The sequence below is a fragment of the Heptranchias perlo genome, chromosome 9 (genome assembly GCF_035084215.1).
Source record: "Heptranchias perlo isolate sHepPer1 chromosome 9, sHepPer1.hap1, whole genome shotgun sequence".
Lineage (NCBI taxonomy): Eukaryota > Metazoa > Chordata > Chondrichthyes > Hexanchiformes > Hexanchidae > Heptranchias > Heptranchias perlo.
Window position 1 is genome coordinate 8409333 of NC_090333.1, and position 17352 is coordinate 8426684.

The 17352-nt window shown below is 45.0% G+C and overlaps 1 protein-coding gene across 1 annotated transcript in view; it reads right to left on the minus strand.

Moving 5' to 3' along the window:
• samd13 (sterile alpha motif domain containing 13) overlaps positions 1-17352 on the minus strand; it is a 69660-nt gene that overhangs the window by 35882 nt on the left and 16426 nt on the right. Inside the window, exon 2 of the mRNA XM_067989832.1 lies at positions 14638-14773. Coding sequence (XP_067845933.1) covers positions 14638-14773 — 136 coding nt within the window. The remainder of the gene's footprint in view (positions 1-14637; positions 14774-17352) is intronic.

Below are 17352 nucleotides of genomic sequence, written 5' to 3' on the forward strand. Positions count from 1 at the left end.
CTCACATTCCCACCTAGTTTTGTGTCATCAGCAAATTTGGAAACATTACATTTGGTCCCCTCATCCAAATCATTGATATAGATTGTGAATAGTTGGGGCCCAAGCACCGATCCCTGCGGTACCCCACTAGTCACAGTCTGCCAACCTGAAAAAGACCCGTTTATTCCTACTCTCTCTGTTTTCTGAATGTTAACCAATTCTCAATCCATGCCAGTATATTACCCGCAATTCCATGTGCTCTAACTTTGTTCATCAACCTCCTGTGTGGGAACTTATTGAAAGCCTTCTGAAAATCCAAATACACCACATCCAATGGTGCCCCCTTATCTATTCTACTAGTTACATCCTCAAGAACTCCAATAGGTTTGTCAAACATGATTTCCCTTTCATAAATCCATGTTGACTCTGCCAAATCCTATTATTATTTTCTAAGTGTCCTGTTGTCACAACCTTTAAAATAGATTCTAGCATTTTCCCTACTACTGATGTCAGGCTAACAGATACGTAGTTCCCTGTTTTCTCTCTCCCTCCTTTCTTAAATAGCGGGGTTACATTTGCTGCCCTCCAATCTGCAGGAACCGTTCCAGAATCTATAGAATTTTGGAAGATGCCAACCAATGCATCCACTATCTCCATAGCCATCTCTTTCAAAACCCTGGGATTTATGATTTACTTTGCTAAATAACTCCGCAGTATTCGAAGGGATAAAGGATGGATATTGATCTACAAAGGATTCGTGATTTCTCCTACGTTCTTCATACCATTAACACAATACCACGCCCACTCGTGCATCAAGCTCCACTGTGAGCTGCAGGTATAATCCAACTGTTTCTACTCAAAATGTAAAGGGAATGAGGTTTTGTTTCATAAGAACATAAGAAATAGGAGCAGGACTAGGCCATTCAGCCCCTCGAGCCTGCTCCGCCATCCAATAAGATCATGGCTGATCTTCTACCTCAACTCCACCTTCCCGCCCGATCCCCATATCCCTTGATTCCCTTAGTGTTCAAAAATCTATTGATCTCAGTTTTGAATGTACTCAACGACTGAGCATCCACAGTCCTCTGGGGTAGAGAATTCCAAAGATTCACAACCCTATGAGTGAAGAAATTTTTCCTCATCTCAGTCCTAAATGGCCTACCCTTTATCCTAAGACTATGCCCCCGAGTTCGAGACTCTCCAGCCAGGGGAGACAGCTTCTCGGCATCTTCCTTGTCAAGCCCTCTCAGAGTCTTATTTTTCAACGAGATCACCTCTCAATCTTCTAGCCTCCAGAGAATATCGGCCCATTCTTCTCAATCTCTCCTCACAGAGCAACCCTCTCATCCCAGGAATCTAGTGAACCTTTGTTGCACCCCCCTTTAAGGTAAGTATATCCTTCCTCAGGTAAGGAGGCCAAAACTGTACACAGTCCTCCAGGTGTGGTCACACGAACATAGGAACAGGAGTAGGCCATTCAGCCCCTCTTGCCTGCTCCGCCATTTGATAAGATCATGGCTGATCTGTGATCTAACTCGATATACCTGCCTTTGGCCCATATCCCCTAATACCTTTGGTTGCCAAAAAGCTATCTATCTCAGATTTAAATTTAGCAATTGAGCTAGTATCAATTGCCGTTTGCGGAAGAGAGTTCCAAACTTCTACCACCCTTTGTGTGTAGAAATGTTTTCTAATCTCGCTCCTGAAAGGTCTGGCTCTAATTTTTAGACTGTGCCCCCTACTCCTAGAATCCCCAACCAGTTGAAATAGTTTCTCTCTATCCACCCTATCTGTTCCCCTTAATATCTTATAAACTTCGATCAGATCACCCCTTAACCTTCTAAATTCTAGAGAATACAATCCCAATTTGTGTAATCTCTCATCGTAACTTAAACCTATGCTGCACTCCCTCCAAGGCCAATATGTCCTTCCGAAGGTGCGGTGCCCAGAACTGCTCACAGTACTCCAGGTGCGGTCTAACCAGGGTTTTGTATAGCTGCAGCATAACTTCTGCCCCCTTGTACTCCAGTCCTCTAGATATAAAGGCCAGCATTCCATTAGCCTTCTTGATTATTTTCTGCACTTGTTCATGACACTTCAATGATCTATGTACCTGAACCCCTAAGTCCCTTTGGACGTCCACTGTTTTCAACTTTTTACCATTTAGAAAGTACCCTGTTCTATCCTTTTTTGATCCAAAGTGGATGACCTCACATTTGTCTACAGTGAATTCCATTTGCCACAGTTTTGCCCATTCACCTAATCTATCAATATCACTTTGTTATTTTATGTTTTCATCTACACTGCTTACAATGCCACCAATCTTTGTGTCATCGGCAAACTTAGATATGAGACTTTCTATGCCTTCATCTAAGTCGTTAACAAATATTGTGAATAATTGAGGCCCCAAGACAGATCCCTGCGGGACTCCACTAGTCACATCCTGCCAATGTGAGTACCTACCCGTTATCCCTACTCTCTGTCGCCTTTCGCTCAGCCAACTTCCTAAACAAGTCCATACTTTTCCCTCGATTCCATGGGCTTCTATCTTAGCTAACAGTCTCTTATGTGGGACTTTATCAAATGCCTTCTGGAAGTCCATATAAATAACATCCATTGACATGCCCCTGTCCACTACTTTAGTCACCTCTTCAAAAAATTCAATCAGGTTTGTCAGGCACGACCTACCTTTCACAAATCCATGCTGGCTCTCCCTGATTAACTGAAAATTCTCGAGGTGTTCAGTCACCCGATCCTTAATTATAGACTCCAGCATTTTCCCCACAACAGATGGAGAGAGTGCTACCGACTGAGCCGCGGCAGACAGCCGTGAAGATCGCAGGAGGGAGGGAATGGGTTCTGTAGTTTTGAAACCTTGGAAAAGCATGAGCTTTGAGTAGGAGACAATGCAAGGAGTCTAGATTTCAACACAGAGAGCAGGAAAGTAGGGAAGAGGAAGAAGCATGTGGGGTGAAGTCTGTCAAAGTGAATGTTGATATTAACTGCAGTCCCAACATCAGCCACAGTTGGGTTTTCTTTCTCCTGTGCACTTGTCCTTTTCGCCTCGGTTTTTCCCCCACAGATTAACGTGCCTCTCACAGAAGCATTCCTTTATTTGCTGTGCATACCCTTCAGAGTTCCTTCCCACTTCCCTAACATTTCACCGTTACTTGATTTTCATCTTTTCCTACCCAATTCTTCTGGCTATTCTCCTTTTTGTTAGTCAGTGTTTTTACTCATTTGGTATTATTTTACCATTTTCTTTCTTTTGTTCATTTATCTGCTCTCCCTCTCACCCACCCCTCGCCTCCCCCAGTTTGTTAGTGATCTGGGCCTCATAATCTACTTCACTTTGCTACTCACGCACCATACACTTGGCGCCATCTACTGCACAGAGACCAGAAGAGGAGACGGGCTTTCACCCTGTAAAACTGCCAATAAATTGGCTGCGATTCTGCATAAAGCACTTCATCCCCACCCCAAACAAATTGATTGATTGATGAACCTTTATAAAACACCGGTTCGGCCATAACTGGAGTATTGTGTCCAGTTCCTGGCACCGCACTTTAGGACGGATGTGAAGGCCTTAGAAAGGGTGCAGAGGAGATTTACTAGAATGATTCCAGGGATGAGGGTCTTAAATTACATGGATAGACTGGAGAAGCTGGGATGGTTCTCCTTGGAACAGAGAAGTTTGAGAGGAGATTTGATAGAGGTGTTTAAAATCATGGAGGGTCTAGACAGAGCGGATACAAAGAAACTTTTCCCATTGGCGGAAGGGTCAAGAACCAGAGGGCATAGATTTAAGGTGATTGGCAAAAGAACCAAAGGTGATATGAGGAAAAACTTTTTTTTACATTGCGAGTGGTTGGGATCTGGAATGCATTGCCCAAGGGAGTGGTGGAGGCAGATTCAATCATGGCCTTCAAAAGGGAACTGGATAAGTACTTGAAACGAGAAAATGTGCAGGGCTACGGGGATAGGGAGGGGCAGTGGGACTAGCTGGATTGTTCTTGCATGGAGCCGGCGCAGACTCGATGGGCCGAATGGCCTCCTTCCGTGCTGTAACCTTCTATGATTCTAACCTTTGCCATGCTGAAACCCCATTTATACACACAATAAGTCCACCTACAGCCATATAAGATGTAAAAAAGACAGCACGCGAGATTATTTTTTAAACTGAATAGATTAACCTAATGTACAAGTATGTCTGGGAGCGCCCACAAACGATATGGGGAGTATATTTTCTGCAGCCACCACTGCATTATATTTAATTCCTAACATTAATAGTTCGGAACTTAAGGGCAGAAAAGAAATAATCTAGTTTTTCCTGAAGCAGTAAGTAGTGAATTTCTCAATCCTTTTAAGTTTTTCATGGCTAGAAAAATGTTACATATTTCAGAGCAAAGATCACTATCTTTTCCATCTCTCCACATCTCCACACAATAGCAGAGAGAAGTCTAAGCTGGCAATTCAGTCCTTGAAGTCCAGGTCTTACTTGCCAAATCTTATGTGCACTTACTATTCGCTGTTTTGCCTGTTTGAATTTTACAAGCCTGGAGATTTGGAAAGGGTTGTACTTTGTGCTGTTGCCTCATTGATGTAGATCTGCTGGTATTGCAGCTTCAGATATAATTAAGGGGATATTAAAAGCTTCAGTCTATTTACTTTAGAGCAGCGTAGACTTAGAGGTGACCTGATAGAGGTCCATAAAATAACTGAAGGGCTGGATAGGAACATAGGAACAGGAGTAGGCCATTCAGCCCCTCGTGCCTGCTCCGCCATTTGATAAGATCATGGCTGATCTGTGATCTAACTCCATATACCTGCCTTTGGCCCATATCCCTTAATACCTTTGATTGCCAAAAAGCTCTCTCAGATTTAAATTTAGCAATTGAGCTAGTGTCAATTGCCGTTTGCGAAAGAGAGTTCCAAACTTCTACAGCCCTTTGTGTGTAGAAATGTTTTCTAATCTCACTCCTGAAAGGTCTGGCTCTAATTTTTAGACTGTGCCCCCTACTCCTAGAATCCACAACCAGCAGAAATAGTTTCTCTCTATCCACCCTATCCGTTCTCCTTAATATCTTATAAACTTCGATCAGATCACACCTTAGCGTCACTATTGCTAGATTATTCCAGTTTAACAGGTTGGGGAAGACCAGGGGGGCGAGAGTTTAAACTATGGAAGAGTAGGAATAGACTGGACGTTGGGCGTTTCTTCTTTTCCCAGAGAATTGTGAGCCTCTGGAATACATTAGCGGCTGGTGCGGTGGGTGCTGACTCTCTGCCGCCTTCAAGAGGGAGTTGGACCGGTTCCTGACTGGGGCAGAGATCACATCATATAGAAGGTAAGTGTCTTTATAGATAACACTTGGTCCATGTGATCTCCTGGATTGGTTTCGATCGCCTGAGGGGGTGGGAGAGGAATTTTACAGAGTATGTTTTCCCTTATTGGCCCTGGATCTTTCTGGTTTTTTGCCTCTCCCAGGAGATTACATGGCTGCGGGGGGGGGGGGGGGGGGGGGGAGGGGGGAGGTCAGGGGGGAGGAAGAAGTGTTTATAATTGAGAACAGAGTGACTGAACACCTTGAAAATTTTCAGCTGATCAGAGAGAGCCAGCATGGATTTGTAAAGAGTAGGTCGTGCCTGACGAACCTGATTGAATTTTTTGAAGAGGTGACTAAAGTATTGGGCAGAGGAATGTCTATGGATGCTGTTTATATGGACTTCCGGAAGGCATCCGATAAAGTCCCTCATAAGAAACTGTTAGCTAAAGTTGAAGCTCATGGAATTGAGGGCAAATTATTGACCTGCTCAGGAAATTGGCTGAGTGGCAGGAGAGAGAGGAGGGATAATGGGCAGGTACTAAAATTGGCAGGATGTGACTAGCGGTGTCCCACAGGAATCTGTGTTGGTGCCTCAATTATTCACTGTATTTATTAACGACTTAGATGACGGGATAGGGAGCCACGTATCCAAGTTTGCCAACGACACAAAGACAGGCAGCACTGTAAACAGTATAGATGGAAGCATAACATTACAGAGAGATATTAATAGAATCATAGAATGGTTACAGCATAGAAGGAGGCCATTCGGCCCATCTGTCACTTCATCAAAGAGCTATGAACTCAATCAGGTTAGTCAGTCACGATTAGCCTTTAACAAATCCATGGTGGCTGTCCCTTATTAACATATGCTTCTCTAAGTGAGAATTCATTTTATCCTTGACAATGGTCTCTAGTAATTTTCCCACCACTCATGTTAGATTGGTTGGCCCGTCGTTATCCTTCTCCACTTTTTAAAAAAAAAATAAGGGTGTAACATTTGCAATCCTCCAGTCCTCTGGCACCACTCCCATATCTAAGGAGGATTGAAAGATCGTGGTCAGAGCTTCTGCTATCTCCACCCTTGCTTCCCTCAGCAACCTAGAATGCATCCCATCTGGGGGGAAAAAAAGCAATGGAAAGGAAAATAGTCATTCTCTCCCCATCCCCCAACCGTTTGGTTTTCATGCTATCAGACCAACATATAATCTGAAAATGCTGGTGGAATAGCATCACCGTACTGGGCCGAATTTGACTGGTGACTGCTTCTGCCACGTTGCTTTTAGAACAACTGAGCATTAGCGTGCAGAAATTTCGTATGCGTTTTTGAGGAAATGGAGGTTGCCGCAGAGATTAGCTGTTTTCTGTACATTTATCTCTATTTATTTGAGTACAAAAAATCAAGGATGTTATACGCTGAACCTTCTGGTTAGGCCCCAGCTGGAATACTGTGGCCAATCCTGGGCACCTCACTTTAGGAAGGATGTCAAGGCCTTAAAGAGGGTGCAGAGGAGATTTACTAGAATGGTACCAGGGATGCTGGACTTGAGTTACATGCAGAGACTAGAGAAGCTGGGATTGTTCTCTTTAGAACAGAGAAGGTTAAGGGGAGATTTAATAGAGATGTTCAAAATCATGAAGGGTTTTGATAAGAGTAAATAAGGAGAAACTGTTTCCAGTGACAGAAGGGTCGGTAATCAGAGGACAGAGATTTAAGGTAATTGGCAAAAGAGCCAGAGGCGAGATGAGAATTTTTTTTTTAGGAAGCAAGTTATGATCTGGAATGCACTTCCTGAAAGGGTGGTGGAAGCAGATTCAATAGTAACTTTCAAAAGGAAATTGGATAAATACTTGATGGGGAAAAATTTACAGAGCTATGGGGAAAGGGCAAGGGAGTGGGACTATTGGATAGCTCTTTCGAAAAACCAGCACAGCCACGATGGGCCGAATGGCAGCCTCCTGTGCTGTATCATTCTATGATTCTAAGGCACTTGGGCCACTATGTAGAGGGCCAGGAAGAGAGAAAGTGATGCAAAAAGGCAAGCAAAAGGCAGAAGACAGTCGGCAGATTCAGAAGGAAGAGAAACAAAAAGATGAGTCAAAAATCGCAGTTAAGATAGATACAAGAAGCAGACAAACACCAGAGAAAGACCAGTGAGCAAGATGCAAGGAAACAAGTGAGTACAAGGTGCAGATGAGATTTTTTTTTAAGGCGAGATTTGAAACCCGGAGTTTAGGGCACGAACTCACCAGTTTTGTGGAGAGTCTAAGATGCTGTTTGTGTGAACTGTGCAGGGCAACTCGGTAAATATTTTGGTGGCTGGAAGCACTTAAAAGACCCAAGATGCTATGATTCACCTTCACCTTGTATTAAACTCGGAGTGAACAAGACGGAGTCGGAGACCTGGTAGGAGCCATTTTCTCTTTTTAGTTGGCACCAGAATGACACCAACAGAATACTGATGACATGTTGTCATTACTGCTGCAGCTGTTTGCATTTACAGGGTTCTCTATTTGCATACTGTTGATTATTGGCAGTATACTACTTCAAGTTTTTTTGGGAGATGGAGCCTAAATTAACCCCCACCCCCCAACCTTGCTCTGCTGTTTTTATATTTGAAATGTTCCTCCAATCTCCTGTTGAAGCCTGATTGAGTGAGCAGAGATTTGCACTGGCATAGACTGCACCAAAATAATATTTTTCCAAAGAGTGACAGCAGGCCTGCCACAAACTCAAAAAACCTAACTTTATTTTAAAAAAAGAAATGGCTCTCTTGCAAATCGACAATTACTGATTTTGACCTCACGACGACGAGCTGGACTTACCATGTTTAGAGTGATAGAATCATAGAATGATGCAGCACAGAAGGAGGCCATTCAGCCCATCGCACCTGTGGCGGCCCTTTGAAAGAGCTATCCAATTAGTCTCACTTCCCTGCTCGTTCCCCACAGACCTGCAAATTTTTTCCCTTCGAGTATTTATCCAATTCCCTTTTGAAAGTTATTATTGATTCTGCTCCCACCACCTTTTCGGGCAGCGCATTCCAGATCATAACAACTCGCTGCGTAAAAAAATTCTCATGTCGCCTCTGGTTTTGCCAATCACCTTAAATCTGTGTCCTCTGGTTACCGACCCTTCTGCCACTGCAAACAGTTTCTCCTTATTCACTCTATCAAAACCCTTTATAATTTTGAACATCTATACCAAATCTCCCCTTAACCGTCTCCGCTCAAAAGGAGAAAGCTGACAGACCCAAGAAAGACCCAAGGTCTGCAATTCTGCCACTGGTATAGGGAAACCAGACTGTCACAGTGGGTCAGCCTATTCCCCTTTTACCTCTAGGACCCAAGCTACCAGAGTTTGAATCCAGATTGATTGAGTTGTATGGCAGAGGTGGGGGCGGAAAGAGAGGGGGAAGTCTCCCTCCTCTGCTTGCTGCAAGGCTGTTAAGTGAAATTCGTTTCTAAAGTCCCAACAAAGTTCCTAGGAAGGAGCTTACAGCATAAAACTAGCCACAAATTGGCAATCTTACTAACAACGCTCCTTAGAAAGGCTGATGTGGGAAATAGAAATACTTACACTGGTGCGGTAGAGGGCCCTCTTGGAGATTGGGTTCAGGCACATTGTTGGGACAGAGTGAAGGTAGCTTTCCTCTCCCTCTGGCCTGTGCTATGCCTGACCCAGAAGTGCTTGTGCAAACACCATGGGGATAATTTTAACCCCAAAGAATGGGTGGGTTGGACACGGGTGCGCGCATCCGAAATCCAGATGTGCCGTCCCCACTTAATGCTGGCTGGCAGATTGTTAAATGGGTAATGTACCTAATTGAAATAGTTACGGTGCTTAATTTTTGTGGATTCTAAAACTGAAACGAATTTAAGCTCACCCGCATTTCCCATGTCTTCTGATTCACGTCAGGCAAAAGGAGGCGGGAAGGGCCGGATCCATGAGGTGAATGCCTTTAGTGCACTGCTTGGGGGCCAGGAGGAGCAGGAGTGCTTCCATCCAGGCCAAACAAGCTCACCTGGCACGAACGGATCCCCACAATCATCCGATCCTCCCCCCCCCCCCCCCCTCCGTGGGTGACCCCCTCTCCCCCCCCACCAAGATGGTAGACCACCCCCTTACCTCTGACTCCTCATTGGACTGTGCCCCTGATCTTCTCCAAGGCCCGCCCCACCTCGATGCAAACCACGGTGCCCCCCCGATGTCGTCCACAGCCCAAGATCCCTCCTTCCCTCCCCTCCGATTCGCGGCTCCTTTCTCCGTCAATCTGGCTGGCTGTAAGCCTAAAATAATTACCCTCATTGAGTTGCGATCGCGGATTGCGACGCACTCACTTGACATGCGGGTTCCCCAGAAGGACATCTACCCACCCGCTAGGACCCCGGCTCTGAGCTACGATCATGGCCCAAATGTCAAAAGAAAGATATGTTCCATTTCCCAGCACTAACACTGATGAGCATAAATTTAAAAAACATTTTTAAAAATATTATTCTTATTCCCAATTGCCATGTACTAATTCTGGCCAAGCATTAGGCCTCAGGTGAGCAGGCCACACATCGAGTTTTGAAGTAAAGAGCTTCCAGTTGGAGGGTGCCCACCCAGCAAGTACAGTTTTTAATGCCGCCTTTTGTTAACCCTGCATTAGATTAGCAGCCGCATTTCACGCTCAGCACTTTGGAAGTTCCCAATCTACTTCCAAAGCCTCACCCCCGGGTCTGGTTTTGGACCAGGTGACCGCCTTAGGTAACTCTTTCCCAACGGTGCTGCACAACCAGGGCGCCCAGGCTTTTTGCCTTCAGCGGGTTAACGTAGCCACGCACCAGAGCGCCTCAGGGGCCTTATGTAAAGTTTAAACCCATGTTCCCATTAATTTGCATATAACTCAAGTTGCCGATGCAAACAGATCTTGGTGTTGATTTATCCACCAGTGTGCAAACAGTCCTTTAAAAATCTCCAGGCCCACAAACATCAAACTGGTCAAACCAGCAAATAAGAACAATATCTGAATTGCTTTTGTTGCATTAACTTGGAGGGGGAGGGGTGGTTGCATGTAGCCCACAGGCTGCTGCTTAGAACCCCCGTTTATGGGGCTTGTTAATTCTCTTGAATTCCTCCCTGGTAGAGAAATATCTGACCTCCAGGCCGTCTCTGCTTCCTTAACAGCACACCTAAGATCAGGGTCCCAATGAGTGGATAATCTTTGGGGGGGGGGGGGGGGGGGCGGTTGGTGACGAATCTACATTCTGTTCTTTAGCAATGTATTGTGCACAAATATGGGAGGCCCCATAATGAAGCCACAGAAATTTTGATTCTCTAATGCCATGTTAACAAGCAGATGTTGGCACCTAGGCATTACTTGTAGACAGACTTAAAAAAAAAAAGGTATATGCAGCAACACGGTAAAGCAGGACATCTATTATCTGCGCTCCAATTAGCTGGCAGAATTGTTAAAGGACAAAGCCCCGTCTCCTTGTGACACAGTCCGCTAATACCAGTCTCCTCCTGTCTGGCTGGCATAAATCAACCTCACAGCCCATGGAAGAGCTGTGGCTGAACCCAATCTTCACGAGCACCCCTTTCCCCACTGCAGCAGTATAAATATTTCCATTTCCCACATCAGCCTTTCTAAGGAACTCTCTCCGTAGGACTGACCATGTGCCACACCCACTAGGAACTCAGCCAGGACTGCAAAAACTCAATACCTACCACCCTTTAGTTATTTGTGTTGCACTCGTCTTAATTCTGATGAGGACCGCTGTAACCATACAAGTAAATCCAAAATTTGGTCACTCCCGATTATTTGTCAATTTCCATAATCCACACTTCTTGTTTTGGGGGGGGGGGTGGGGTCATTAGGGCAGATAATGATGGTCCCACTGCACGTCACTAAATGATGCATTGAACTACAATGTCCACAAACCATTACCATGTAGTGCAGGAAACAATCCTGTACTGAAACCTAAACTCTGGAATTCCCTCCCGAAACCTCTCTTTCTCTCTCTCCTACTTTAAGACACTCCTTAAAACCTATCTCTTTGACCAAGCTTTTGATCACCTGTCCTAGTATCTCCTTATGTGGCTTGGTGTCCAATTTTGTTTGATAATCACTCCTTGTGAAGTGCCTTGGGACATTTTACTACGTTAAAGGCACTATATTTTTTTAAATCATGGGATGTGGGCGTCGCTGGCGAGGCCGGCATTTATTGCCCATCCCTAATTGCCCTTGAGAAGGTGGTGGTGAGCCGCCTTCTGGAACCGCTGCAGTCCGTGTGGTGAAGGTGTGGTGCAAGTAGTGGTTGTTGTTAAAAGGCACCACAAAGACATACAATTCAAGTGGCTATTTTGAGAGATATTTCTCTGGCCTTACATTCAGAAGTGGTTAAATGTTTTCCTTTGACTGGGTGGATCCTGAGCAGAATCTAAACTTCAGGCTGCAGCTCTCTTCCAAAAGGACTAACAATGAGGCTCTTAGGTCATTAACAACACTTTGATTACAAGGCACCACGCAGCCCTGTGAAGGAGTGCAGCATTGCAGGAAGTGCCGTGCTTTAGATCAGACAATTAAACCGCGGTCTCGTCTGTCTGTTCAGGCAGACGTGAACCATGCCATGGCACTACTCCAAGAGCAGGGAATTCTCCTAATGAAACAAAAGCCGAAAATGCTGCAAACACACAGCAGGTCAGTCAGCATCTGTGGAAAGAACAGACATGTTATCATTTCCGTGACAGACCCTTCTTTAAAACTGAATTCTCCGAATGTCCTGGCCAACATTCTTCCCTCAACCAACCCTCCCAAAAACAGATTCACTAGTCGTTCCTCTCAGTGCTGTTTATACGATCTTACTCTACCCAGAAAGGCTGTCATAGTTGCTTGCATAACAGTCACTGTCCTTCAAAAGGTAACTCACAATATAAAGCATTTTGAGACCTTTCAATGACGGGATTAGGAGCTATAATCTTCAAATATTTCTCCTTTCACTTGTTACGCTCGTCAGGGTAAGTTGATGCCAGTGTTGGGGAATGGAACGCTTGCCCAACTTTTGACACTGTCGGCATCAAGCACTCCAAGATCAAAAATAGCATTAGCCAGATGCACAGTAAAGCTTTCCCTCCACCCCCCCACCCCCACATCTCTCCCGAGAACGCTATTTCCCCCTCCATTTACCATACCAGCCATCGTTGGGGATTGAGGTGGAATTAAGCTAAGTTATGGGTGGATTTGTGCTGAGGGACGCCATCCACTGGGACCTAGATTGACACCGTGCAAACTCATTTCACGCAGAAACCTCACAACCAGCAAGAGACTAGACTTTTTATTCTATCGGCCCGGGATTGAATTCAAACTCAAGAGATGAAAGAGCAGTGATACAAGATATTACTGCTCTGCCTGCTTCCAGTGAGTCAGCAAAAATAAGTCATTTATAGATGGAATTCTCCACTTTTCAGCCACCGATTCATACCAGTCCAAAGTTTTAACACTGCACAGTTTGTTAAAAATTCACTTCCCTAAATAACCCTAGCTTGAAGGCGGTAAAACAAAAGAGATGAGCATCGTGGCCTGTTTAATTAGCAATTTACGGTGTGCCTCATTAATTCCCCTCAGTGGGTTTGGAGTGCCCCTCTGCTGGGTCTATTATGTTGCTCCAAAGGACTGACCTTTACATGCACGTACTTGAAGTGAGCACAATGTCGTTATGGGCACAACTTGGGGTTCAGCCCATCAGAGTGAAGTCGGTGGTTGTAATCACACCTATAGAGTTGACGGGCAGCTCCAAACACAAAACAGTTTCAAACCATCTCAATAATTAAAAGACAGCAGCAGACTTTTGTTAATAAGATGGAGTGATTTTGGTGACATTTTCAGGGGGAAAAAAAAAGATTCTTTTAAAATTTAACTGGTGCTTTTGTTCTCCCCTTTTCTGATGGTGTCGACGCCTTTGGTGGATGCTGGTATCCTCCAGTGCCGAGCGGCTATTATTCACGTAGAAGACTTTCACAGCGAGGGCAGGGATGGGGGAAAACAGCAACGCAGCCATGTCTCACCCTGTCCTAATCCAGCACATGCACACACTTCTGGCAGGGTAATAATCAGAGACAGGTCGACTTTTCCCTCCCTTACCCAGGGAACTGACACCACTTTTGACGGCCCAAGTCGGTCCCCAATTGAGAGGAGCTACCACATCACAGACTGGGGATTGAACACGAGATCCTTCTGGCCTGTATGGCTCAGCCGCTTACTGGGTGAGCTCACAAGCAATTGAGGGTGGGAGAAAAGGACACTGGCGAGCGATTTTAAAAACATTATCACGTTTCAAATTTTTTTTTTTTAGTGCCCAAGGTACAGGATCCAGCTGAGAACAGGTACGTTCCATTTCAAGTCATCCAGTATCAACATCAAGCACTCCCATATCAGTACAGCACAGTTTGATGCACAGCAAAGATTCCCCTACTTTGATCCAACATCGAGTATAAAAGCTTGAGATGAGGACCACCTACTGCACCAGTGCAACATATTTTACGTCCCAGACAAACCATCCTCGTGGCCACTCTGATTAATTTAGCACCAATCAACATAAAACTCAGGCTCCTGGGATGAAAATGCGCAAAGCTATTTCATGTAGGACAGCAGACAGAAAAATAATGTCATCCCGTTAGTCTGGGCTGCATTCAACCCTAGAGTTGAGCGGCTGGTGTCTAGTCCGTTGCATCACACAGTCCCCGGTACCAAGTACAATCATTCTCTGGTTTATTGTGCCATATGTTGAAAAGCTATCTTTGGAAACTCCTTAAAAAGCATTGGGGAAAGAAAGAATTAATCTGAATTTATATAACACGTCTCGTCTCGTCTCATCCTCAGGACATCCCAAAGCTCTTTAGAATTAACTGATTAGTATTTTTGGGTAAGTACAGTCACTGTTATGCAAACAAATGTGGTAACTAACCTGGGAACAGCAACAAACAGCAAATCAATGTATGATCAGTTAATCTGTTTTTAGTGGTGTTGCTTGAGGGAGGAATGTTGGCCAGGACACTGGAAGAACTCCCTGCTCTTCTTCAAACCGTGCCGTGGGATCCTATGCGTCCAGTTAAACAGGTTTCATGTCTCATCTGAAAGACGGTACTTCCAACAATGCCGTACTCCCTCAGTACTGCACTGAAGTGTCAGCCTAGATTACGTGCTCAAGTCCTTAATGGGGAGGTGGGGTTTGAACACACAAACTTGTGACTCGGAGACGAGAGGGCTACTGACTGAGCCAATCCATTCCATAATTCTAACCCTCTCGTTCAAAGCCTTACTTAAAAAAGAACACAAACTAGGAACCCAACCTGGATTGCTCCATTCTTCAATTTCTTTCAGTTCTGGTTCCATACACTCGCTGTCTGGAGAGACTGGAGCTGGCGGAGGATTAATTAACGAGGCATTCGCTTCAATTGTTTTCTCTTTCCGAGTCCTCGCATATCCCTGGAATCAAGGCACAGAAATCACAAAAGCAAGAGATCAGTGAAATACACTGGTGACAGTTTCTCTCCGATTCAATACCAACATACGGAATTGACGGGCAGGAAAAGACCGGCTGGTCCATCAAACCTGCCCCACACCCTGATGGCCAGAGTATCATGGCTAAACACTTCTTCCCTCCCCCCACCTCCTACCCACCCCCGCAGCCATGTAATCTCCTGGGTCAGGCAAAAAAAGAGAAAAAACCCAAGGCCGATAAGGGGAAAAATGCTCTGTAAAATTCCTCTCTGACCCCCTCAGGCGATTGAAACCAGTCCAGGAGATCACATGGACCAAGTGTTATCTATAACGACACTTACCATCTATACACCACTACAGTTCTTTTCATCTGCTTATGCTGGTGATTTCCAAACCATCTTGCACGGTCTGATGAATGTGCACAAACTGCGCAAGTATAGTCAGGTTTAATTGTAAAACTACTGGGTTTGGTTAATAGGTACTGCAACTGGGAAAAAAAAAGCACTCATTTTTTTTATATAAGGCCACATTGTTAGATTTGGACTGCAATGGCTAACCTCATTGGAAAAACCCCTTTAAACTTTTGCTGTTTTATTTTTACAAAGTCAATGGAAATCAAACACCAAGGCACTTTACAATATCCACCCAAACATCCTCCCCCTCGTAAAAATATATAACTTTCGGACAAGACGAGGGCCAACGCTCCAAAAAAAAAATCCCATCAACCAAAGTTCCCAGCTTCGTGTCAGCCGGTGCGTACCACAAGTGCATTTTCTCCATTTCCTCACTTCAACCAGCAACTTCCTGTTGTTCCCCTCCTCCAGTACCGAGATACTCGAACAGCAGCTCTCCCGACTTCAGTGGTAGCTCCTGCTGGGGGGGTTTGAAATATCCCCCTCCCCGGGTCTACCTTGCTCAGCTGTCTCCAATTTTATAAATGCGCCAGGAAAGTTGGGCATCAAAAAGGAAAGATGCCATTTGAACCTCACTGCGTTGGAAGAGCCGAGCACAGCGACAGTTCAATGGTTCATTGCTCGGAGGGAAATCTCAATTAAGGCACCGCCCCATCTTTATTTTAGCTCCAAATAGTCTTATAAGCGAATGTGCGCACAGTAGCATCTCTTTCTGTACCAGCAAACTTTTACAAAAGTCTTCACGCTGATTCATCTAAAGGAATGCAGCTTTTATTTCTCCCGTCCGCTTTTCCCCAATCAATTATCTCCCTTCCCTGCAGGCACTGGCTTTTTGTTGGAGTAGAGCTTCAAGGGGACCAGGTACCTTCCAGCGACCTGCCCAAAAATAGCCAAGGTAGCCTAGACAGTGGGCTTTCCAACCCCAGAGAACATCACATCCAAAATCGGACTCGTTCCTCACCCGACACGCACGTTCCCGACAACCCAGGAGCGGGAACACTGTCTGATTTTCTCCTTACTAAGCTGGCAAAATTTTGACCAACTGCAGTCACCCTACTGCTGCCTGGGCTGAAATCAAGGGACCAAACCCTGGGATCTTCCCACCCACCACAGTTCAGCAACTCACTGCTCATAGAATGATACAGCACAGAAAGAGGCCATTCAGCCCATCGTGCCTGTGCCGTCTCTTTGAAAGAGCTATTCAATTGGTCCCACTCCCTCGAGCCCTGCAAATTTTTCCCCTTCAAGTGTTTATCCAATTACCTTTTGAAAGTTATTATCGAATCTGCTTCCACCACCCTTTCAGGCCGTGCATTCCAGATCATTACAACTCGCTGCGTAAAAAAAAATTCTCCTCATCTCGCCTCTGGTTCTTTTGCCGATTACCTTAAATCTGTGTCCTCTGGTTACCGACCCTTCTGCCACTGGAAACAGTTTCTCTTTATTTACTCTATCAAAACCCTTCATGATTTTGAACACCTCTATTAAATCTCCCCTTAACCTTCTCTGCTCCAAGGAGAACAACCCCAGCTTCTCTAGTCTCAACGTAACTGAAATCCCTCATCCCTGGTAACATTCCCTTGAAGAGTATAGAGATTGCCGGAGTAGAGTTAAGAGAGAAATCAGGAGGGCAAAAAGGGGATATGAGATTGCTTTGGCAGATCAGGCAAAGGTGAATCCAAAGAGCTTCTACAAATACATAAAGGGCAAAAGGGTAACTAGGGAGAGAGTAGGGCCTCTTAAGGATCAACAAGGTCATCTATGTGCGGAACCACAAGAGATGGGTGAGATCCTGAATGAATATTTCACATCGGTATTTACGGTTGAGAAAGGCATGGATGTTAAGGAACTTGGGGAAATAAATAGTGATGTCTTGAGGAGTGTACATATTACAGAGAGGGAGGTGCTGGAAGTCTTAACGCGCATCAAGGTAGATAAATCTCCGGGACCTGATGAAATGTATCCCAGGACGTTATGGGAGGTTAGGGAGGAAATTGCGGGTCCCCTAGCAGAGATATTTGAATCATCCACCGCTACAGGTGAGGTGCCTGAAGATTGGAGGGTAGCAAATGTTGTGCCTTTGTTTAAGAAGGGCGGCAGGGAAAAGCCTGGGAACTATAGACCAGTGAGCCTGACATCTGTAGTGGGTAA